Source organism: Maniola jurtina, chromosome 15 (assembly GCF_905333055.1).
Source record: "Maniola jurtina chromosome 15, ilManJurt1.1, whole genome shotgun sequence".
Lineage (NCBI taxonomy): Eukaryota > Metazoa > Arthropoda > Insecta > Lepidoptera > Nymphalidae > Maniola > Maniola jurtina.
This window is the reverse complement of record NC_060043.1, coordinates 8,453,461-8,478,752: the sequence shown is the minus strand read 5'-3', so window position 1 is coordinate 8,478,752 and position 25,292 is coordinate 8,453,461. Positions and strand designations below refer to the sequence as shown.

The 25,292-nt window shown below is 35.0% G+C and overlaps 1 protein-coding gene across 1 annotated transcript; it reads left to right on the top strand.

The window, feature by feature from the left end:
* The first annotated feature begins 224 nt into the window (after positions 1 to 224).
* LOC123872665 (protein singed wings 2) lies at positions 225 to 25,231 on the top strand. The gene is made up of 9 exons (XM_045917102.1): positions 225 to 472; positions 6,034 to 6,229; positions 7,999 to 8,158; positions 10,979 to 11,141; positions 13,467 to 13,624; positions 15,309 to 15,482; positions 21,757 to 21,915; positions 22,385 to 22,585; positions 24,567 to 25,231. Exons 1-9 carry the CDS (start codon positions 457 to 459, stop codon positions 24,750 to 24,752), a joined length of 1,413 nt encoding a protein of 470 aa, XP_045773058.1. The 5' UTR covers positions 225 to 456; the 3' UTR covers positions 24,753 to 25,231.
* Positions 25,232 to 25,292: the final 61 nt, after the last annotated feature.

Genomic DNA, 25,292 nt, shown 5'->3' with positions numbered 1-25,292 from the left:
AACTCGGAAAAGTTTTAGGTGCATGCGATAGAATCATAAGTTATCATCGCTTCCGAAGTATATTATTTCACAGAGATAAAATCAGAAAGATACTCATTGCTCAATTCGTCATTGTTTGCTATTTTTCCACATAAGTTTTTATGTAAATCTGTACCCTAAAGCGAGGAAAACTCGCAGGCTTTGTTTGAGTTTTCCATTTTCAGGCTTTCAGTCGTAGTCGGATCGTCGGTATTGCTCTACGCCGGCGTAGCTTTGTGGAATACGTCGAGAAAATCCGCTGATAAGTTTTCCGATATTATTTCAAGCGAAATCATTTTTCTCGTACAGGATAGTTTCTATGTTCAGTGATATTGTATGCGTAAGAAAATATTGCCATATCTATGTGGCAGATTTCCATTAAATACTGTTAAATTAGACTAATTTAGGTGGTTTGTAGTTTATATAAGGGAAAAGACTATGATGTCACTCAGAGGTGAGTTAAATGATTTATAAGTATTGTATAGAGGCAAGGAATCAAAAGCTTAATTTGCTATAATCCACTGAAAAAGGCAAATCTGTATGGTACATGTAGCATGCTACATGCACCGCCCGCCCCCCCACTGTTAAGCATGCAGGAAAAGCCAGCCACGAAGCAAGCCCCAAATATCACCCCGCAATACCACACAAATCGACGAGAATACTCTCGACGCATGTTTCTCTCCAACATCTGAGCATCCTCAGGAGTTGTAGACCTTAGAACGCACAATTGCAAAGTTGAAAATGCTTTGCAATTGTGCATTGTAAGGAACTTATGCGGATTACGGCTAATTAAGCGTTTGATTCCTTGTATAAATGATTTATATTAAGTAGGTAGGTATTACATATGAAAAGTTTTGACAACAATAATAAAATTATATCAAGTCCTAATACTTAATTTAATATTTCACAGATTACTAGACACAGATAGATGACTAGATGGACAGACGAACGGACGAGCAGCGGCGGAGGCTTAGCAATAGGGTCACGTTGGTTGGCTTAGGGTACGCAACCCTGGTAACAAAGTCTAGGTCGCGTTTGAAGTGGGTTGAAGCCATAACCTAATAAAGGCAAACCCTTTTTGCACCATTGAACTACTATGTACTTAGGTCTAAGGCACACGGCATTCTCCTAATATAATAATTACATATTAGGTAGGTATACTTAGCTTCTAATTTTGAGCTAGAAGTGTCGTAAAACGTAAAAATTATTTATATAAAATACCTACAATAATATGGTTGGCTTGAAATAGTTTCAATGTTTTGTTTGTAATGGACATATTTAGTAACAAAAGTTAGCGAGATCGTTGTCGTATCAATAACATCGAAGGTTGTCGCGATGATTTCTTGTAAATTACTGTGTCACGAAACGTGGTAGAGAAAATCGTCCACGTCGCATGGACATGATAATTATTGAAAAATGACCACTGTTTAAGAAAAGAAGATAGGTATATTTATACTAATAAATAAAATTGAAGTGACTATCTGTTTGAACGGGCTAATCTTCGGAATGGCTGAACCTATTTTGACGGTTCACAGACAAGTAGAGGATTAACCAAGGAGTGACATAGGCTACTTTTTAACGGACTTTAAAAATGGAGGAGTTGTGTTTTTCTACCTATGCACTGATATCTCCGAGATTTCTGAACCGATTTGCGTAATTTTTTTTTAATCGATAGAGGAACTTTCGAAATTGTTCCATAAAAAATTTGGATTCGAACTCCTCAATCCTGATGCTGCAGGGGATCTGACCAATCCACGCGGGCGAAACTGCGGGCATCATCTAGTATTATGTAAAGGTAATGAATTACAAACGTGAAAAAACTCATTATATTTGTTATGGGTCACAGCCGATGACAAGTTAGGCACAATGTTACAGACTGCATTTTTTAATCGCTGTATGCTGATTCGATTAGTCCAATTTTGTTTTATAATTCTGTCATATCAATGTTCGTGATTAATTTCCACGTATTTTCAAAGAATTCAATTTTTCTTATCTGATCATAATATAATCCAGCATTGATTTTTGAAGGGTATACTTGAATCAAATTGCTATTGATGTCACATTTGATTGCTAATATTAGCATAACCAGGATCCAGACGGTCGTCCAGGCCATTTTGTAGGCAAATTATGTGATTTGCATTTTTCTTCAAATAAAAAAGCCAAGTTAGCAAACAAAGCAAGTACATATTATAAAATAATGCTTACTTGTGACTGCTTTGACCTTATGGTGATGAGAGCACGATGTGAAGCTGCCGATATACTCCTCGTAGACCTCCAAAGCAGGTAGGCAGTAACTCGTACAGCGTTCGTTTTTCACCGAGGTTTTGGATTGGTTAAGCTTTTTCTTGCTTCTAGAACAAATCCTACCGACTGCGCCAAAAATGTAATGGGTCACAGCAGATGATAAGTTAGGCACAATGTTACAGACTTAGCATTTATTATATGAAGAAAATACCGAGGAGAGATTTATAAAGTAATTAAGCTATTTAACCTGTTTGGTAATGCACTTGTTAAGACTTGTAGATACACTCTTAAGTACACTTTAATCTATGCTCAATATATACCAAAGAATTATAATTAAAAAACAATTATTATGAAATTAAGAGGTATGTGGTAACTATCCAAACTTGATTATATAAAATGTGACCACAAATATGTTGTTAATGGCAATTCAATTAAGAAAGAATTTGGAAAGTTCCATTATTATGATTTCAACATGTAGTTCGACTAATTATGATATAAATAATGGTAAGGTATTACACCTAGAACTAGATCTATTAATGATGAATTACTTTTCTAGTAATGAATTACTTTTATAGAGCAACCTCCCAGGACTGCCAGACCTTACTTACTTATTTTCTGAAAAACAAAATGTGTGGGATAGAGTAATATTAGTATGTTTTAAGTATCAGCTGCTAAAGGCTTACCTTCGTAAAACGTTACTCACTTTCCTCAAAGTCTGAGTACTGATTTTAATGTATGTTTTATTGAACAGAATTTTATCTTATAGATATAAGTGCTTCTCTGTCCACTATTTCTTTCTTTTTATCTTTATTGTTACAACTTTCTGGTAAAAATAAATATAAATATACAGAATATTGGTAATAATTATTATCTAATAATTAATACTGTGAGACAATTTCCGTGGGTGGTAATTTCCGCCAGACACTTTAAAGCTCGCAAAAAATAGCATATTTAATCTTATTTAATGTCTGAGTCGTAAGTTTTATATTATTGATACTCACGAAATTAACCATAAAAATCAGCACTCGGACTTTAAGAAAAATAAGTAGTGTTTTTACGGACCTTTAACAGCTGATACCCATCTTTAAATTAGCCGTGTCGGTATAAGTTAGCAAATATGCAAAAGTAGGTACACACTAAAATTACTCTATCCCACATAATATTATTTTTTTCTTCAGATAATAAGTAACGTCGGGCGGCACTGGGATTTTGGACCATTGGATTAGGAAAAAACTCCTTTTTAGGGTTTCGTACTTCAAAAGGAAAAACGGAACCCTTATAGGATCACTTTGTTGTCTGTCTGTCAAGAAACTATAGGGTACTTCCCGTTGACCTAGAATTATGAAATTTGGTAGGTAGGTAGGTCTTATAGCACAAGTACAGAAATAAATCTGAAAACCGCGAATTTGTGGTTACATCATAAAAAAAAAATTAAAATGTGTTTCAGTTTTCAAAATAAGATAACTATACCAAGTGGGGTGTCATATGAAAGGGCATTAACATCCTGTACATCCTAAAACAGATTTTATTTATTTTTATGTGTAACAGTTTTTGATTTATCGTGCAAAATATTGGAAAAAATACCCGAATAACCCTCAGTGCGCGAGTCTGACTTGCACTTGGCCGGTTTTTTTAGTGCTGCAGAATGTAGACATATAGAGAGTAGAGATAAGACGTAAGCGAATCCCAGACCCTCACCGTTTGTTTAGATAAAAATTAAAATTGTTTAGATAAAATCTCAATTTATTTTAAAAGCTTTTAATGGCACTGCGTCTGTGTGACGAGCTCCTTATTTGGGTTAGATACTATGCCATAACTCATGAGGTAGGAGGTCTTTTAAAAGTGCAAAAGCTAAACGCACGAAAGGAGAAATAAGTAAGTAGGTACACTAATTAACATATTTTTCATTTCGTTTCATAACGAATTGTATGTACAATTGTACCCACATAATATATCTATTTTGTATGCATACAAAGATTCCAAAGGAGGTGGTATGTATATTAAACCAGCTATGCCGGCGACTTCGACCGCGTGGATATAGATTTTTCGAAATCCCATGGGAACTCTTTGATTTTCCAGGGATAAAAAATAGCCTATTTGCTAATCCAGGATATCGAATCTCCATTTTAAATTTCAGCCAAACCCGTGTAGTAGTTTTTGCGTGAAGCAGTAACAAATATACATACACACAAACTATCGCCTTTATATAAATCGCCTATTAGTGTGATAAATATCTAGATAAAAGGCGCAAGCTTGAATACTAAGCGTGTGGAGGAGGCCGCACCTTACGTCCTTCGTATGGTAATCTAGCTTAATGTGTTTACATTATTTACATATACATACATCGACATTCGATATTGTAATGAGATAGAAGAAAATCACTACTATTTCAAGTAAGTACTCAAAGAAAATACCTAAGCTTAACAGGGCTCACTCCGTCACTCGTTTCATACAATCGTAGTTCCAATTTCATTTGAATATTAAGCAACCAAACTCCATGAAATTTTGCAGACATATTCTAGAAACTAATATCTGTGTCTGTGGCGTTTTAGATTTTTCTAAAAATATGTAGTTTTAAAATTACAGGGGTTCAAAGATTTGTATGAAAATTTTTAAGACCGCGTAACTTTGAAACCGAATATTTTAGCAGAAATCTGGAAAACCACAGACATAGATATTAGTTTCTAGAATATGTCTGCAAAATTTCATGGACTTTGGTTGCTTAATATTCAAATGAAATTGGAACTACGATTGTATGAAACGAGTGACGGACAGAGCCCTCTTAAGTGCAGAACATCTGTGCAGTTTTGTGAACATTTTTTGTAGTAGGTAGGTAGCACGGTAATATTATACATAATAATATTACCGTGTAGTTAGGTAGATGATTGATCTTTACCGGCTAGAGAGTAGGGTGCCCAGATAAAAGACACTAACATCTGTAAAACCATTAAGTGCTTTGTTGGTCTAAAACTCTAAATTCTAAAACATAGTAACTTTTATTGCTCGGAGGTCTTTTTGTAATCTTGTAAAGCTTTGAACCCCATATGTCTGTTCCTTTGCAAGAGTTCTGTAAAACAAAAATAAATAAATAATTGAAAATATGTTTATCAAAGAAGTTAATCGTTCAGAATAAGGACTTAGTAGATCAAAACAAAATCGGTTGTAAGTATTTTCCTTTCTAGAAATCCATTCAAAGTATTCTACTCACAAATTCTTTTAATATTTATCTCTTAGTATTTTCTCATAACTATATGAAGTACGCGAGTTTCACTTTTTCAGTGTGGTTGCTTGTTTACGACTTTTAGTAGAGAAAGGAATTTAGAACACCTTCTGAATATTTGATTTATCGCGACCAAGTGTAGTCGTGCTCATGACCTAAACAACTTACATAATATCCTCGCCTTCGGCTCAGATCTTAGCCCAGTTATTAAAATTAGCACCTTGTCTGTATTTTTAACCCCCGACCTAAAAAGAGAGGTGTTATAAGTTTGACCTGTGTATCTGTGTATCTGTCTGTGGCATCGTAGCTCCTAAACTAATGAACCCATTTTAATTTAGTTTTTTTTTTGTTTGGCTTGATGGAGAGTGTTCTTAGCTATAATCTAAGAAAATCGGTTAAGCCGTTTGAAAGTTGTCAGCTCTTTTATAGTTACTGTATGTAACCTTCTTGTCGGGGGTGTTATAAATTTTTAATTTACACTTGTTCATCATGCCGCGCTTGTAGCATAAATAACTATTACAGTCTACTTAAATGTAATTTGTTTGTTGCAGTTATGAAAACGTTTCTGCTCTTGAGTCTGGCTCAATCATCGACTTCGGGTGTGAAACTAAACAATCACAATAGAACTGGTCACTTGGATGGATCTTGCTCGTTATCGGACCATACCAACAGAGCATCTTGTGTGCGATCTAGTGAAGCCTTATTGTGTACTAGAGGCTTCACTAGTGGTTGGTTATTAGGTGTAAGGTAAGTTACACCTAACGGAACTCCAAAAAATTATGTAGGTACTTATGTTAATGGAGCTTACTACCAGCAGATACGATAAGATAACACTAAAACTTCAGATAAACAACCCCAAACTTTTGTGCAACCAAGGGATCCTTTCCAGACACTATACGTCTGTCATTCCAGAGCTGATAAACGACGCACCACGCATCGGGTAGGTACCATCTTAATTGCGAACCGTTGCAACATTCTAATAATAATTTATTTACTTAGGTACCTATACGCATGCTATTATATGCGATGCGTATACGTATACCTAAGTAAATAAATTTATTAGTATTATTATTGGTCAGTGGTAAAATAAATAAAAGGTAGGTACGCGTCAAACCTTATCAAGGAAAAGGTATACATTTTTACATATTTCAAATATTTTGTATTTTTAACTGAAATACAATTAATATTAATTTAATATTAATAAGGTCAATAGGCACTTCTCATAAAAACTTAATTAAATTTGTTGTTTACAAAGGACCTATTGTCAACAATAGAAATTGGGCTTAGAATATCTTTCAGGCAAAAATCAATTAATTTATATTGGTTGTCTATAAATAGTTTAATTGGATACCTTTATAGCTAAAATTTCGATTATATTTCTAACGAGTAGGTAGGCATGTAACAAACTCTAATAAATAACTAGCCGATGCCCGCGACATCGACCGTGTGTATTTCGGTTTGTAAAAATCCCGTGAGAATTTGATTTCCCGGGATAAAAAGTAGTCAATGTCATTCTTCAGGCCTTTAACTATATCCATGCAAACATTAACCTTCTTCTGGTGCAGTTAATATCACGTCAAGTGCTCTGTTCTGTTGCGGCGTGCATTGATTTTGAAAGAGCCAAGGTTTTGGTTATTCTAGGGCGGCGCGCGTGAGACGTTTTCGCATTTACTGTATAAAACATTATGTACGAGTATTAATACCTATATCTTATGTACTTACTCAATTAATATTAATCCAACAGGACCACATTCTACCTACGTGTATTTAGTTATTAACAGGGCTCTCTCCGTCACTCGCTTCATACAATCGTAGTTCCAATTTCATTTGAATATTAAGCAACCAAAGTCCATGAAATTTTGCAGACATATTCTAGAAACTAATATCTGTGTCTGTGGCGTTTTAGTTTTTTCTAAAAATATGTAGTTTTAAAATTACAGGGGCTCAAAGCAAATCTTTGAAAATCTATGTAAATTTTTAAGACCACGTAACTTTGAAACCGAATATTTTAACAGAAATCTGGAAAACCACAGACATAGATATTAGTTTCTAGAATATGTCTGCAAAATTTCATGGACTTTGGTTGCTTAATATTCAAATGAAATTGGAACTACGTTTGTATGCAGCGAGTGACGAAGAGATCCCTCTTAATATTATGAATTAGGATTTTAAAATTTACCTAAAGGCGGTGGAGTGCAGATCGTAAAAGCATAAAAACCCTGCTTACCCTAGCTGAAATAGCACAATGCTCATTTTTCAATATTACTAGTGGTGTGCAGGTAATAGAGACATAAAAGTGGAACTAATGCCTACCCTTGTTGAGGAACCTATGCACGCCACTGCCTTAAAGAATTAAACCCACAAGTACCTAGTTACCTAAAAGGAAAAATCCGAAAACCGCGAATTTGTGGTTACATCACAAAAAAAAATTGTTTTTGTTACAGATGGTCTAAAACCCTTCGTGTGCTAATTCGACTCGCAATTGACCGGGTTGTTTAATTTTTCTCTTCTTTTAGGTTTGAAATATCGCATTTGAAGTTGCTGCAGTGGCCCGGCCGTTGTTTCAACGTGGGTCACCTTCAAAGACATTTTCCTCAGCTACGGACACTGGAAATAAGCAATAGCACTAATCTGAAAACTTTCAAGGGCCACTTTGACTCGGCAAGTAAAATTGAGGTAAGTTTAGTTGTAGCTGTTTCGCCACTTGGTGCGAGGATAGGCAGGCGTACCTTTTCAAATCTATTTAGTTTTTTTAAATATTGATTAGTTTTGCAAAATAACTTACGGTTCTGTTTGCCTGGAAGAGATCACTATAGTATGTATAAGGTCGCCCTTTGTTTTTAAGTCTATCTTGTATTTTATTCTTTGTCATATTATTAACAGGGCTCTCTCCGTCATTTACTCCATACAATCATAGTTCATATTTCATTTGAATATTAAGCAACCAAAGTCCATGATATTTTGCAGACATAGTCTAGAAACTAATACCTGTGCCTGTGGTGTTTTAGATTTTTCAAAAAATGTGTAGTTTTAAAATTACAGGGGCTCAAAGATTTGTTTGTAAATTTTTAAGACCGCGTAACTTTGAAACCGAATATTTTAACAGAAATCTGGAAAACTACAGGCATAGATATTAGTTTCTAGAATATGTCTGCTATGGACTTTGGTTGCTTAATATTCAAATGAAATTGGAACTACGTTTGTATGGAGCGAGTGACGGAGAGACCCCTCTTAATATAAAGCGTTGATTTGGGTTGTTAAAATATCGCGCATAAAATAATCCCTTTTGAGTCTTGAGTTGTCGCGTTCGTTCTTTAAATAATTTATTTAAAGTTTACGTCCTATAAATCTTTGACTGAAATAGTAGGTAGGTTCTTAAGCACGTTCACCATATCCACTTAATTTAAGTGGCTAAACCTGCATCTTGTATGTCAAAAAAGACCGCCACCCTTGATATTAATATGAATTCCGTTACCATGCCGTTACATATTATAAAATGGCGATTTATGGCTACACCAATGTTTAGTATCCATTGTATTAAAACTTAATAATTCAGCATTACAACTTAATGTGGTCCCAGCATTACTGAATCTTTATTCAAGATTTTCGCTAGAAATAGGGACTTTAGTTCGACTAGGATTTTAATTTTTGTTATCTGTTGTATCGTAAACCTTATTGGTAGAATAAAAATTGATAAGATAGTACTTGCCGGCATTGTTTAATCGATTTTTTAAACTGTCCTTTACTAGTTAACAAACAAAGATAACTTAACAGCATAATTATTCGTCAAAAAAGTATTTTTATAGGCGTAGCTGTTACGTTAAAAAAAGATTAAAAAGGCTCTTTGTGCAACGTACAGAACATGTAAAATGTAAGGTACAAACTACAAACAAAATATAGAGCATCAACTATGTCAGTGATTGAAATAGGTAGGTATGAAAGTTTTGCGGCCGTAAAGTAAAGCCTATTTGAACGGTTTTGACCTGCAGCTGGCTCCAGCAATGCACGAGACTTTAATTACTTGCATACATGGCATAATATTATATATCAAATCTTTGAAAAGAGCAACCGCCGAGTTTCTTGCTGGTTCTTCTCGGTAGGATAGGCATTCCGAACCAGTGGTAGATGCTCTTGACGATTCAAAAGTACTTGTAAAAGTCTAATTGAATAAAAATATTTTGAATTTAATTTGCGTTTAAAATAAATAGTAGGTATAGATGTATACCTAAGTTTTAACCCTTTATAATTTCCAATTTATCAGCTTTAGTTAAATTCTCATAAGTAAAGATGTTTGAAATTCAAAATACGCCGTGGACCAGTCAAGAGTTTGCTTTGAGTAGGATTGCCAGCCGTTTGGGTTTGCCCAGATTTGTTCTAGTCTGGAGGGCATCCAGGAAACGTCCGGGCGGGGTTTTGCTTACTGTCCGAGTTTAAAATTCGCACTCTACTCATGTAGAGCGCTGAACATACTGATTATAAACATTTAAAGCCTGAGTGCTTTTTTTAGGAATGATTCCACACAAAACTTTGTTTAATTTTTAAGTGGTATCTATTATTGCTATCGAATTTCAAGGTATCTTGCAGGTATAGATAAATAAATAATATCAATACATAATACTTAAGTATTTTATTAACGTGAGGTAAAAAAGAGTATAGATAAGTATGTTCGGGTTCTACCTACGCTCGTGAGTCCAGGATTTTCCTGCTCCGTGTCCTAGTTTATAGATTTGAAAGATGGCAATCCTAGCTTTGGGCCTTTGGAAGATAAGAAAGAAAATTTAATAACAGAGTATTGCCTCATTTCTCCCGTGGAAATGAAATAATTATAATTAATGGTTACGAAATTCCTGGTTTCTATTTGGAAGCAAACTCATAACTTTATACATTTACGTCTCTCTGCCAAAATGTATCCATACCTAAAGCAATTAAAGTTCGTGAATAATTAGCAATCTCAATTTTTATTTGTATTCCCTCTACAAATAGATTATTGAAATCCTACAAAAAACCTTTACACTTTTAGGAAAAGGTACCTATGGTTTTAGGAAAAAAACACGATTTCTTATTAGAAATAATGATCTTCATCGACTGTTCATATTTTGACGATTTCCATGCTCTATGTTATTTGTTGCTACCGCAATAAAATGGTTGCCTAATTTACGCTATACTTACAGATAATTCATAATCCATACCAAGTACCTACCTAATATTATAAATGCGAAAGTGTGTCTGTCTGTCTCCTAACTTTTCACAGCACATACGTTTAGCCCATTTTGATGAAATTTGGCACAGAGATAAAATAGCTTACATCCCGGGCACAGATACCTAACTGAAGGCTACTTTTTGCATTGAACTATATTTTTTTGTCCCGGAACATCAAAGAGTTCCCTCGGGATTTTTAAAAACCTAAATACTACAAAGTCGTGTTCATTATCGCATTATTAGTGTACCTACATACTAATAAGTAGGTACAGGGTACATATAATAATTTTTTTACAGAAGATCTCAATGCATGGCCTAACCTCATTGTGGGAGGTGCCAGAAGTCATGGTGGGAAAGATGACGCAGCTAAGAGTATTAGATCTGAGGAATAACACACTGAGGCATATGAAAGTCGGCTTGATAAGCGGACCTCCTCAACTGGAAACAGTTTATCTTGGAGGTGAGTTACTCGTTTAGGAATTTTAGAAATACCAGTGAAACTAATAGTAAAATATAGCTACACCATATATATAAAGCTGTGATAGCCTGTGGTTAGGACTAAGGACGTCCGCCAACTGTCTCACGTAAAACTCAGTGTTGTACGGGGGCGGAGACAAAAGTTTCAACAGCGGAGTATCCTGTGATCCTCCTCTACAGCGCATTATAACAAAGATACAATTATACAATTTTTGTAAAGTTTTGTAAAGTAAGTTTTAGGGCATACACAAGCTTATGTTAGCTTCTATCCAGCATTGCGTTAGGAATTACACGAAGAAAAAGTGTATATTTTATTCATATCCAATTTACGATTACTTGATGTTGTCATTTAATTTCTCGAGGGAAATATATTTGTCTTATATTACTCATACTCGAATGAATACGAAATGGCAGAATTCCTGGGTAATGTAATACATGTAATATATTTTATTGATTTTAGTAAGTCGTAGTAAATTATGATGCAGTCAGTCAGATGGAAGTGAGAAAATAAAGAGAGGAAATTGGTTGAAGAGCTGCAGAACCAAAATTTTGTAAGAGTAGAAAGAGGAGCTGAGTTGCAGATTGGAACTTAAAATTTGTGAAAATAGAGGTAGCATTTGAGCAGAAGAGTAGAACTTAGTTTGGTTTGATGAAGGGAAAAAGAAGAACTGAAAGTTTATAAAAGTAGCAGTTCAGTTACAGAGCACAACCGAAAGCTAATAAAAATACAGAGAAGAGCTGAGTTGTAGAGCAGAATTGAAAATTTGTGAAAGTAGAGAGAAGAGTAGAACTAAGATTGAGTGAAAATAGAAAGAAGAGTAGTTGAAACGCAGAGCAGAACTGAAGGTTTATGAAAGTAGAAATTCCAGTGTAGAGCACAACTAAGAGGAAGTCAAAATACAGAGATAAGCTGAGTTGTAGAGCAGGAATGAGTAAAAGATAGTTAAAATAGAGAAAGGAGTCGAGTTGCAGAGCACAACTAAAAGTTAGTTAAAGTAGATAGAGAAGTGGAGTTGCAGAGCAGAACCGAAAGTTGTGAAAGTAGAGAGAGAAGTTGTCTTGAACTAAAAGTCCACGAAATTAGAAAGAGCAGTAGACTTGCAAAGCAGAACTGAGAGTTATGTAAGTGGAGACAATAGATGAATTGCAGAGCAAAATAGTCTTTAGAGCCGAAAGTTTCTGGAAATAGAGTAGTTGAGTTGATAAACAGAACTCAAAGTTACTGAAAATGTAAAAAGAGCAGAATAGAAAATTCATAGTTAACCAAATGAAAAAGTGGATAGTAGCCATTGTTACCTATGTGGATTTAATGCTTACAATAAAAGTTCTTGCTTTTCGTTACTGTGGCTATCGAAGCTGATTATTTGAAGCTTTAGGCGTTCGATATGAGCTTTCGGTACAGCGTGCGACATGCGTGTGACATACGACATATTATACACGCATAAAAATAAATAATATTCAATATAAATATCAATATTTACAATAATTTTATGCTTATGTTTAAATTATGAAGTACACTGTAATCAGTTTATCAAACATTATTATTAATAATAATCATTATTAATAATTAATAAACATTAATATAATTACCCATTATTCAACATTATTGTCTTTATTTCCGGGCTAACCTTTGAGAAGACTAGGTAAACCTATTATGACGGGACTTACACAGACAGGCAAGGAGTGATTTAATTTTTGTTTTGGGGTAAACCCGACTTCTGCGGGTTTTTTAAAATATCAGCTTTACCGAGATTTGCTTTTCTTCTCATTTTGTAAAGCAATAGAAGGCAAAGTTTAAAATTCCAGGAATTAGTTAGGTACATTATCTTCCTCCCACAAAAAACTTTCTTGTGTACCCCTAATTACGACGAAAAAAAAGAGTGTTCAGTTTCATAATCCTCTCTCTCTTTGTGTATTATTTCCCAGAAGGAGCTATTGTTCTCGCTTGATCCTTAGAATTCGGCGTTTCTTTTATTACTTTTGTTTTTATTAAGAAACAATAATAATTAAGTTAAATACTTATTCTTAGAAAAATATTAAGCTTTTTAAGAAAGGATCCTCATCCTTTGTCGGAATTGATACCTAGCTACCAATATGGACTTACCAGCCTGTCGGCTTTTCCAAAGTGCGACGCTCAGTACTTCAGAATTAGTTCTTGAACAATTTACTAGTTTGAGTTATACTAGAACTAATTAAGTAAGAATATCAATTATTATCCAAAAATAAATCTATCTGCGGGCGAGCGGCTGATTGCCGTCCTAACGTGTCGCGGACTATGATGACTAGGTAAATAATTTTTTTTTTGTAGATAACAAATGGGACTGCAGTGATGGTGGACTTGACTGGCTGGCAATGGAGAATGAGAATGGCACAGTGAGGAAAAAACTAGCTGATTATTACCAGTTGATGTGCCACCAACAATTGTACAGAGGGAAACCGCTGTACAAGGTTATGGATATAATTCGTGTAAGTTTCTTTTTACACCACTGCTAACAAACGGAATGTAATGTTTTCAGGGTTCATGACGTTATGTATGTATGTGAGTTTCTATATTCCACCATAACTTCTAAATGCCTGAACAGATTTGGACGTTTTATACGCTAGCTATATTTTCTACCCCATTAAACTACGCGATGTTCAACGGCGTTTCCCCTTAAACGTAGATATAACCACAACGGCATTCACAATGCCGTTTGGCGTTAGAAAATTTTAATTCCAATTCAATTGGCACTAGGCGCATTGATTATCGCGATGATTATGGCGTTGTTGAGCATTGACGTTAACTTTAATGTAGTCGTCGCAACATAAGAGACTAATTAAGTATAATTATTTAACATAGTCCGTAACTATAACTAAAATTGAACAATAGTAGGTACAATTAAGGGAAAAGTCCCAATAGGCGTCAGTTTATAAACTTAGCTGTCTTTGCAGCTTTGCCGCGTTGCTGTTAGGAGCAAAACAAATTGTTAAATATTTAGGTATATCACCCCGAAAGGCTATAATTTAAATTTTAAAGAAAAAAAAATATGGTGGCTGTATGGCGCCATTTTCAAATGTGGATGGATGGATGGTGGATGTTTTTTATTACTTTTGAGTTCGCTTTTTTAACAGCTAGTAACTATTTATAATACTCTTAACCATAAAAGACCCAATCATTTCTGTATAAGGAATTTGTACACTCGGAACTTTCTTTGATTCGATTAGCTTTACCTTTGAATCCAATGGCATTTTAGCCATACCAAACTTCTCTATCAATTTCACTAAATATTCTCTTTAATTAACTCTTACAACACAATCTTCTTTTTTAATGTTTGCTTAGCCCTAAGAAAATATTTGCTTTTCCTAGAATCTAGATCCTTCATTTCAATTTTTCTTCGATATTTTGGTGCAAATTATTTATTGTTTGCATCAAATATCTGTGGTAGGTATCTACTTAATATTATATAGGTTATATAGGTACTCGAATCAGTGCCAGTAAATTGTTAGTAAAAAATCATATTACTCTACTTCTACTTCTAGATTTTTATATCTATACAATGTATTATTAACTTCCAAACTTCGGGACTAGTAATTCTACATGTAGACCATCAGTTGTGAGAAAATTGTAGGTAGATAATTAGGATTGTACCTACACTAATTAACCTACACTAATTATGTTGATTAGGTGTAAGGTCCATACAAAAGGTAATAAAATAATGGATCCGAGAATCGTTTAATGTTATTGTTTGTTTGATGAGTAAGTAATCCTAAGCAAATAAAGTCCAGAATATACTTTGAGTTCAACTTAGATTATGTACAAACATGGTCCATAATTACCTACATTAAGGAAGTGGGAAAAGTTTGTTATGTCCCTACTTTCATCGATGTATTTATTTACATTTTCTATACATAAAAATGTAAAGTGTATTCTGTAATGTTATAATTTGTTGTCGATTGCGAGTGATTTACCTAAAATCATGAAATTTGGCAAGTAGATAAGTCTTATGTGCTATAAGACCTATAAACCTATAACCAACCTGCCAAATTTAAAAGTAAAGGGAAAAATCCGAAAACCGCGAATTGTTATTTTTTTGTTCGATGCTACGGAACCCTTCAAGTGCGAGTTGGACTCACACAGTCCAACTCGCACTTGACCGATTTTTTTTCACAGATGGTAAAAGAAACATGTCCAGAAATGTGCGTGTGTGCGATGACTCACGTGGTGTCTGATGCCAAAGGAGCTATAATACCACTGATAACAGTCAACTGCACTAACAAAGAGCTCAAGGACCCTCCAGCGTCGTTGCCTCCCAGCACCACCACACTGCGCCTTGAGGGGAACAAGGTAACATGGTATGCTATTGTTACTTTTATTTTGATTTTCTTTAACTTTTCACCATGTCCGAAAATCCACCATGGACGCAGTGTCACTATTTTACCCTCCAATCCGGGCATAGCACAAGTGCGATGTCAGGCCACAAGCGCAGCGTTATCACTTTTCATCGAATCAGCGTGGGTCATACGATATGCTTGAAATACTTTCTATTGTGTAAGCTGAGTATTGGAGAAGCTAGTAATATAAGAAACAATGAGTTTTTTTCACAGAAGCTATTGTAGTCATTGGTGATGTTTTATTATACGTCATGTGGTGGTAGGAGTTATCTATGAGTGGTAGGGGTTTTTTTTATATTATTTACTAGCCGATGCCCGCGACTTCGCCCGCGTGGATTTAGATTTTTCGAAATCCCGTGGGAACTCTTTGATTTTCCGGGATAAAAATCAGCCTATGTGCTAATCCAGGATATTATCTATCTCCCAAATTTCAGCCAAATCCGTACAGTAGTTTTTGCGTGAAGAAGTAACAAACATACACACACACACACACACACACATACAAACTTTCGCCTTTATAATATTAGTGTGATTTAACGTACAAAAAAAAACCTTATGCAATATTATCTCGCCAAACTGCGTCGCAGTTTGGTGGTGAGTTAGCGCCCAATACTTTTATTCTAAGCCCAATCTGTAACCATCGACTGCCATAGCACCACTTTTCTTTAATCGCTTCTATTCAGCCAATAGAGCTAAATATGTGTTACTTTCGTTTGGCACATAAAGCTGGCCTAAATCCTTATACTGGACGATGGATATGAACTCCTCAACGGATAACAGTAAATCGATCGTGATCAGTATTAATACGCAGATAATAACCATGATACAATTACATGGCATAACGTATTGTAACACACCATACGTTTTAATTTCTTCCAAATTAGTAACAGGTTTGATTCCGGTAAAAAAATTGGTAAAATTGGTACCTTTTCTCAGTGAAATTCAATACGGGTTTCATTGTATACAGTATAGTATACCTATATTATTTATGATTCAGATTATTTCACGAGGGATGTTCATAAGTAGGTAGATTCTGATTTTTGAATCTTTAAAGAGTTTGTCTATGGAATAGGTAGGCTCCCCTTGGGAATCCAGGGCATATCAACTAGTTAGGCACTATTGCTATCATCATATTGCTATGCTTCAGGTGTCCTAGCGAACTTCCTTTCTTAGGAACGGCATAGGTACGATAGCAAGAAAATACTGTTTAACCCCTAGACTTACGGTTTAACCTTTAATCGGACAAAATTATTAGTAAACATAAAAAATGGAATACTTAGTATTATGAGAACTATAACAGTAGTAGTGTGAACAACATGATCATAAAAATGGCGAATATTATGATCATATGCACGATGAGAAGCATGAGACTGAGCCATCAAGACAACTAAGTAAGTATACAAATAAAATCGAGAACATTGTACTACTTCTTGTTTCAGTCAAATATTAATGATGTTTACTCTTACCTATATTATATATTTATTTTATAATGAAGGAAGGAAAGTCAACTTTTCCAATTAATTTTAATTTCATGGACGTTTATAGCTTAGGGAGTTGGTGGCAATTTCGGTATGGAAGCGAGGCCAGTTGTCGCTAGACCAAAGTCTTCTTTTTATTTAGACGTTCGGTTCATGTTATAAATCAGGTACAATTATTTAATATTAAGTTTACATTAAATCAATAGTGCGATTAATGATATAATTAAGTAATTGACTTGCAAGTAATTGTGAGTGCGTAGCGCAAAGCGAATTAAAACTTCTTCAGCTTCAGTCGATTCTAGATTGTAAGACTTTTTAAGATTGTCCTGTCTACATAAGACTGACTGCCAATCCCGATGGTTCCCGTATATACGAGTATATCCCGTTTTATGAAGAGGATTCACGTTCTTCTGGAATATCCTTTAGATAAATAAAATGTTTTTATAAAAGAGATTTGTTTATTGCTGGTGGGCATGGCATGTAGGTGTGTTCTCTAGTATTCTGCAGTTCAGATAAACAGTCTCGTAAATTCCGTAGATAAGTCTTCTTGTACTGATTCATAGTTGCTAGGGTCTGGTTCTCGAACGTTCTGCGGCATTTGATAAAATGTCTCATAATTTACCTGGTGTCGTTTTTAAACGTATGTTGGCACTTAAGATAATACATCATGTGCTCTCTGTTGGCAGATATGGGTACTGAGCGAATGTCTTGAATCCATCGATGCTTGAATCCCATGCTGTTTATCTTAAAAGGTTTTTTGTTGAGTCGCGTTGCTGCTTTATTGACAGTTGTGATAAGTTTGTCGTTCAAACGCATAGGAAATGGTTTAAAGCGTGTGTATAGTGGGGTGATTCGGTTACTCAGTATCTAATACAGAACAGCCACTGAGCTCATTTGACATCAGTTGGTTCTACATTGTTGCTTTATTGAGTGATATTAAAATATTTTTTCGTAGAAAACCTTCAATGGATAGAATATAAATGCCAAAGAGCTCGGTGGTTATCATTGTGTCAGAGTTAGTGAATCGCCCTAAAGTGCGAACAAGGCATGGTCAGGTGATTTAGCGAAAATGTTTAAGTTTAAATAAGGTAAAAGCTGAATATTTATTACAAATTATATTATGCTCGGTCCTGCTAAATAAGTTATTATTATTTGTTTAATTAAGTATAAGCAAAACACCTTTTTCTAGACGTCAAATCTTTGAAATTCTGATGTACCTACCTACTGGAAAATCGGAAATTAAAATTTGACAGACAGGAGTAAAAGATAGCTTTTTAACAACAATAGTTTTTCTAATCAAAGTTTCACTAACTATAGCTTATGGCTTGCGAGCTAAAAGATTATTTTAGCAATCAGCTCCCTGTCTATAAATTACGTTCTTAAATTTCATTGAATATAAAGTTTCACAAAAGACGAAGTTCGTCAAATTGTGTAGATACGAGTAAGCATTTCCTCGTAAGTAAACCTTGCTCCCTTGCTCGTAACAATAAAATTATTTGGTAATTTTCCGGAGTTATTAGTTTACAGTCAAAGTTGGGAATGTGGATTTTAGATCAATTTTAGACCGAGTACTTGAACAAGTAATTAATTTAAATGAAGGTTGCTGCTTGTGTAATCTAAAACCCACTTTTGTTCTAACACAACGCAATTTCTAAACACAACTGAATTTTAATTGAAATAGGAAAGTTTATCGTATTTTGAATTAGCTGGTTCACCCCGGCTATGCGCGGGTTATGTATTTTATTTTTGACCCAAGAGTTTTTGTTGTACGTTTTGCGGACGTTTTCTTGTTTCCGACTGGCGACGAAACAAAGCGTCTCTCGATTCTCTAGCGAATAACATCGAAGTGTTTAATCTACCAAAAAATGACTTAAGTGTATTAGAACTTTTAGACGATTATCGTCTTATTGATTGAATTAATAACTTGATTGCTAACCTAGCCGCGTTAACTTTTTGAAAGCTTTAAAAAAAGCTAGAGGTAAAACAGCATTTCCAAAATCCGAATGTGAAATGGATGATAAAATTAAGAGCGAAATATTTGACAAATATAATTACATGTATTTGATCTTTACCTTTCCAAATTCAACCCATATAAGGTAAGTATATTCAATCAGTTAATTACTCATACAGTAACAGTTTAATTAATCATACTAATATTATAATTGCGAATGTGTGTTTGTTTGTATGTTTGCCCACTTGTCCTTCAATCACGCGGCAATGGAGCCACGGGTTGGCACGAGACAGAGTGACATAGGCTACTTTTTATCCCGGAAAATCAAAGAGTTCCCACGGGACTTAAAAAAACTAAATCCACGCGGACGAAGTGGCGAGAATCAGCTAGTTTATAATAATTCTACCAAGTAGTCCCTTACAAGCAACGACGCACGTTTTAGGGATTTACTTCTTTCTAGTTTGGCAGCAAAATTCTCACCGAAAGAGCTTATTACTTTTCACATGTCACGTTGGTATTTTTACTAGTGTGACCTAATGTTAGAAAAGTAGAGCTTACCAATAAAAGTTTCTCATTTCTAAATTCTATTTCAGCCACCAGCCTACATCCAGACTTTGCCCTTTACATAAAGAATTACTTTTGCTCGTAGGAAGGTACTTGCCCATTTTATTTGTGAGCCCGAATTTATTTGGTAACAAAAACAACATTTGCGACGTTCTAATTATTGAGTTCGATCGTTTACACGTGTCGACACATATACCTACCTATTATATAGTACACAAAGGTATCACCATTACATGATTGTTTTTTCTGTGAAATTAGAGAGGCACTGTCAGCGTTTTATTGCACCCAGCTACGAATAACATTCGTATAGGTTTCGCTAGTTTAATTTTAGATAGATAGATCACTTTATTGCACACAAAAACACATGTAAAGGATCACAAAACAAAAAGGAGAAAAACAGAAAAAACAATTGTGTGCAAAGGCGGCCTTATTGCTTGGAGCCATCTCTACCAGGCAACCTTTGCTGAAAAGAGAAGTGCTAGTGTGAAGAATTTTAGTTTAGATTACAGTTTTATTATAAGTATAGATTGTACCGATGAGGCTGGCATATATAGGTCACTTATAAAATCCCCTAAAAAATATTAGAATAAAAATAACATTCGAATAGACACGCAGCGATAGAGGTTTTCTGACACCTACGCCTTACAATGCTGACCAGAGCCGACACAAAACATCACAATAAGCTCAGTAAAAGTAAAAGTAAAAGTAAAAGTAAAAAAGCCTTTATTATCTAATACGTTTCCTAATACATTTATAGCTATGTTGTGTTACAATAATTTATTTATTCATTTTTGTTCATAAATTCATCATAATCAAAATCAAAACTTATATCAATTCCCATTTCTCGGTATCAATTAATTTATCGTCACATAAAAATTAATGAAATAATGTCAAAAATTTATTGATAAAATAATGTCAAAATATTTATGTTTTAATAAAATATTTAAGTCCTTTTTATAATAGTATAGTAATTTACGTACTAGTCGCCTCCGTGGCGTAGGCCTCCCCCAAATCTCTAATAAGATAAGCTCAGTAGAAATCGGATAATGTTTTGCGTCAGTAGTCAGTACTCAGTACATTCTGATGAATAAGCATTGTTTTTTTTTACCCGACTGTGGCAAAACCAAAAGGAAGAGTTATGATTTTAGCAGTCTATGTATGTATGTATGTATGTAGGTATGTATGTATGTATGTATGTATGTATGCATGTATGTATGTATGTATGTATGTATGTACACATGTATGTATATTTGTATCCAAAAAGTGTGTGTTCCACCGGAGTGCCTAAACTACGGGACCGATTTTGATGAATGAGGTGTCAATTAATTCTCTGTAAAGGCCCGGGTGACATAGGTTATACGAAACAAATTGATCTAACGGTAACGGATATTACATCAAATAAAGTGGAGGTCTCCAAAAATATTTCTTGCTATTGTATCGAGTGGGATGTCAAATAAAAGAGGAGAAAATTCTGAGCTCATGAATATAAATGTACAACAACATTAAAATATACCAAGCGACAGAAAAACAATTTTACTCTAATATTTCAGCGTTTTTTAAGAGGATCGCAGGCGAGTTTTAGTTTTCAACTTTATCTTGTTACTGATTTGGATTTTTATCTGGATTATGCAATTTGTGGTTGAAGACTAGGACTTAGAAGGTAGTGTGACATGACAATAGTCCAAGGGGCCAGACCAAAACCTCCGAGCTGTCGGATCTGTCTACCCTTTAAATTTTAGAGGGTAGGAAAGTATTTGGATTACACACGGTCACTACATCGCGTCACATGATTTGATAATGGTGCGCTTACATAGGCAATTTTTGACAAGAATTATTGATTTGGGAACTATATCACGGCTTTGAGAAAAATGGAATGGGTCTCTATGTGGAGTGCGGACGAAAAGCTAATTTCGATTTCAATTTGATACATATTAGCTCACACCCCGGGGACGGACAAAGGCTACTTTTGTCCTGGGAAATCAAAGAGTTCCCGCGGGATTCTTGAAAAACCTATTTCCACGCAGGCGAAGGTCGCTGGCGTTATCTAGTAAATATAATAGAAAAGGAAAAACTGACTGACAGACATATTATAATTAACGAACAGCTCAGGCTGAGGCAAGAAACTTGGCCTGTAGACTTTCTCAAAGAAAAGAATTTCAGAAATTCCATCCAAGTATTTAGCATGGGCGGGTCAGTTATCAATAAAACAAACCATCTATTATGATTATTCACAGCTTACCAGCATAAGGCAGCTGGTCCAGTACCCCCAGTACCAGAGTCTAATGGACTTGTACCTTGATAACAACAGTATCCAATCAGTAAAAGAGTTGGAGGGCTCCGAATGGTTCTCCACATTCAGAGTTATGAGTCTTCGTGGGAATTTGTTGAAGCAGGTATTGCTATTGAATTATAGTGAAAATTAATGATTCCTCAAGTGTATTGCTTTATCTTTTTACCTACTAGCGAGCTACAACCAAGCTTGTAGATCGTTAAACTGTGCTTGTAGCAAGATAAAGCAGTTTGGGCCAGGGGCACTCCCGTGCCCCCAGACCCAGTTTGTAAGTCTTACTCTGTGTTTTTCTTTGAAATTCCCATATAATTTCTATTAATTTGTGTTTCACGATTGTCTAAATGCCAATATTCAATCTATCTAAAATCTATGGTTAAGTTACTTAACACCTCTTAATACCACTGTTATTTGATAAATATGACCATACAATTTTAGGCAAATAACTTAGACTAATACGCCACTTGAAGATTTCTTGAATAGCTCGAGCTGGTGGTAGATATTGACTTATTATACGCGTCAGATACATTGGTCTGCATGTAATAAATATTTTGTTAACAATTTGCTTGTTCTAGATTCCTGTATACGCATTCGACAAGGCCTTTCAAGGGAACAACAACATCATGCACGTCTATCTGGGACATAACCCTTGGAGATGTGACTGCCACTTCGTCCCCAGGTTTCAAGGGTTGCTCCTGAAGTACAAGCGCGTCATACGGGACTTAACGGATATAAGATGCGCCAAGTCAGATGATAAGACGATATCCTTTGTTCAGGTATTAAAAAAAAATATGTTAACCATGAGTCATACTCGTAAGTCATAACCAACCTCTAAGATTTCCTGCTAAGCGTATCACCTATCCAGGTACCTATATCATCTTATCGGCAAGACACTGTGCTTATTTACTCTCAAGCGATTAAAGGGTTTCGTTATGATATATCTAAAGGTCCTAAACTAATAAAGAGTAGGTATTATAGGTAAGTATAATCATTATTATGGCTGTTCACTTGAATTTTTTTATTTTATTTTCATAACATCCTGGTATCAAGTAACGAGATACCTACTTAGTAAGCTTGCTTAGAAAGTTATACAATTCCTTTGTTTATTAAGAACGCTGGCAACAACGTGCCCAGCTTATTGCTTACCTATCAGCTTGTTATTTTACCCAGGGAGTTATTACGTAACGCAATCGTCATCATCATAATTTTTATTGAAGCATGCTGCAGAGTGAAATGATGCGATACATTGGCCCTAATAAAATCCATATCCATATTCCATACTAGGTAATAGTGTTAATTCGAAAGTGTGTCTGTCCGTCCGTCTGCTACGCTTTCACATTTTGACAGAGATAGCTTCCGTCACATAGGTTAGAATGGGCATAGCCATTGTTAATAACGTAACTTTAACCACTCGGTATGCAACTGGGCCTTCATCATCATCATTATCAACTAACAGATGTCCACTGCTACTCTTGCAGGGACTTCTATACCCCACGGTCTTGTGCCTCCAGATTCTGAATCCAGCGGTTCTCTGCGACTCGTTTGATGTTATCTGTCCACTAATGGGGGACCTTCCAACGCTGCGCTTTCTTGCGCTGCGTGTGAGGTCGCCATTCTTGCACTTTGGGATCCCAATGCCTATCGTGTTTTCGAACTATGTGTTGTGCCTATTGCCATTTCAGCTTCGTACTCCGCTGAGCTACGTCAATTACTCGGTTTTTCTATGGATCTCCTCATTTCTGATCATGTAGAGAAACTCCAAGCATCGTTGTGTGACTCTGAGATTTCTCATGAAGCCCATATTTAGTGACCATGTCTCGGATCCATATGTCTTAACTAGCAGCATGCACTGTTCAAGACTATGGTCTTCAAGCACTGAGGAATTTTGTATGAGAAGAAATCTCGATAGATCTGATTGCGAGTAATTTTCATATAAATGTAGTTCTATATATGAAAATTACTCGCAACCAAATTAACCTTTAAAATTATTTTCGTAGACGATTGTATTTTAAACTCATCTAGATAAAGTAAAATATTCAAAGGTCGCTATATTTGCAAATAAATACGCTAGGGTAGGCCTCTATAATTGTATACATTAAAAGAGAGCCTTTAGTAAAGAAAACGCTATTTATGTAACAAAATCAAAAATCTAGAATACAGTAAACGAATGATAACCTAATATTTTTCAATAACAGACTTCATAGGATTTTAGATCAAGTCTTCAAGAGCAGCTTTAATTGAATTGAAAATATTGAGTTACCATACTTACCTACCAGTCTGTTTTCCATCGTGTGGGGTGTTTTATTGAAGAAAAATACGAGATTGATTGGGGAATAGAATATTTTGTTTGCTAGTTTGATTATTTTTAACCGACTTCCAAAAAGCAGGTGGTTCTTAACTCGGTCCATTTTTTAGACATGTACATTGTACCTACATCGATTTTTTCGACCGATTTGCAAATTTTTTTGATCAACTGCAGAAGTTTCCGTGGTGCTTGCATACAAAACTCTGAATCCAACACATTCAATTTCAACAACAAATTGAAATTGATAAATTTAAAATCCTCTGCAGTCCCGTCATCCAATGTGCGCATGTACTAACTCTAAAGGACCAGTTGCGCTTTTTGTCATCCATTGTAAGTACCGAAATCGGTTAAACAGGCGGCTACAAAAAGCTAGCAAACAGACAGACACTATTTCGCATTATTATAATGTTAGAAGGGATTTTGGAGACTTTATTGGGCTCTTTTTTTTACAGATTAGCACCATGGCTTTGGGACACGTTTGCCGGAGTAGTGAAGTGAATATGCCAATAAGTACAATAAATATTGTGAATTTAGTCCTCTTAGTGCTTATTCTGATGGTAGTGGGCAGATTTCTTTATGATTGGCATAGGTTTAGAGCTACAGGGAAATTGCCATGGATTTCATCTGTTATGCCCTAAATATTTTTTACCTGTTAGCTGGTTTCACACTAACCGCGGCAACAGTTATATGACGCTATGCGGCAAGTGCACATCTCTTCTCTAGGTTGAAGCCAATGACTTCTATGTATAGAAGTCATTGGTTGAAGCAGTGTATTTCAATTTTGATGCGTTCACAGTTCGCACAGCCGCATTGCTGGGTAGAAAGCATGCCTCGTGAAGCTGCCGCACTTAGTATGGCGCTAGCTAATTAAATTTTTCTTCTGTGATTTTATTTATATTTGAAGATTGAATTATTTTAATTAAGTTAACTGTTAATTCCCATGTGCCTTAATAAGATTGTTATACATATTTTGTAAAACACATAATTATTACCAATTAATGAGATTAATACTGAGATTATGTAAAGATTTATTTTTAAGTAGGTAAGATGATAAATATTATGTATGTATAATGTACCTATATTATTAAATACCAGGTAATACTAGCGAGCGTAGAAACTAGAAAACCCATAAATTATGTAACTACTTAAATAATAAATGAATGAATTTCTTGAAATTT

Excerpts from the sequence above, each read along its gene's own strand:
- LOC123872665 (XM_045917102.1), top strand. Across the intron at positions 6,230-7,998 it reads GGTTGGTTATTAGGTGTAAG|GTTTGAAATATCGCATTTGA; the intron begins GTAAGTTACACC and ends CTCTTCTTTTAG. Across the intron at positions 15,483-21,756 it reads TGCGCCTTGAGGGGAACAAG|CTTACCAGCATAAGGCAGCT; the intron begins GTAACATGGTAT and ends GATTATTCACAG.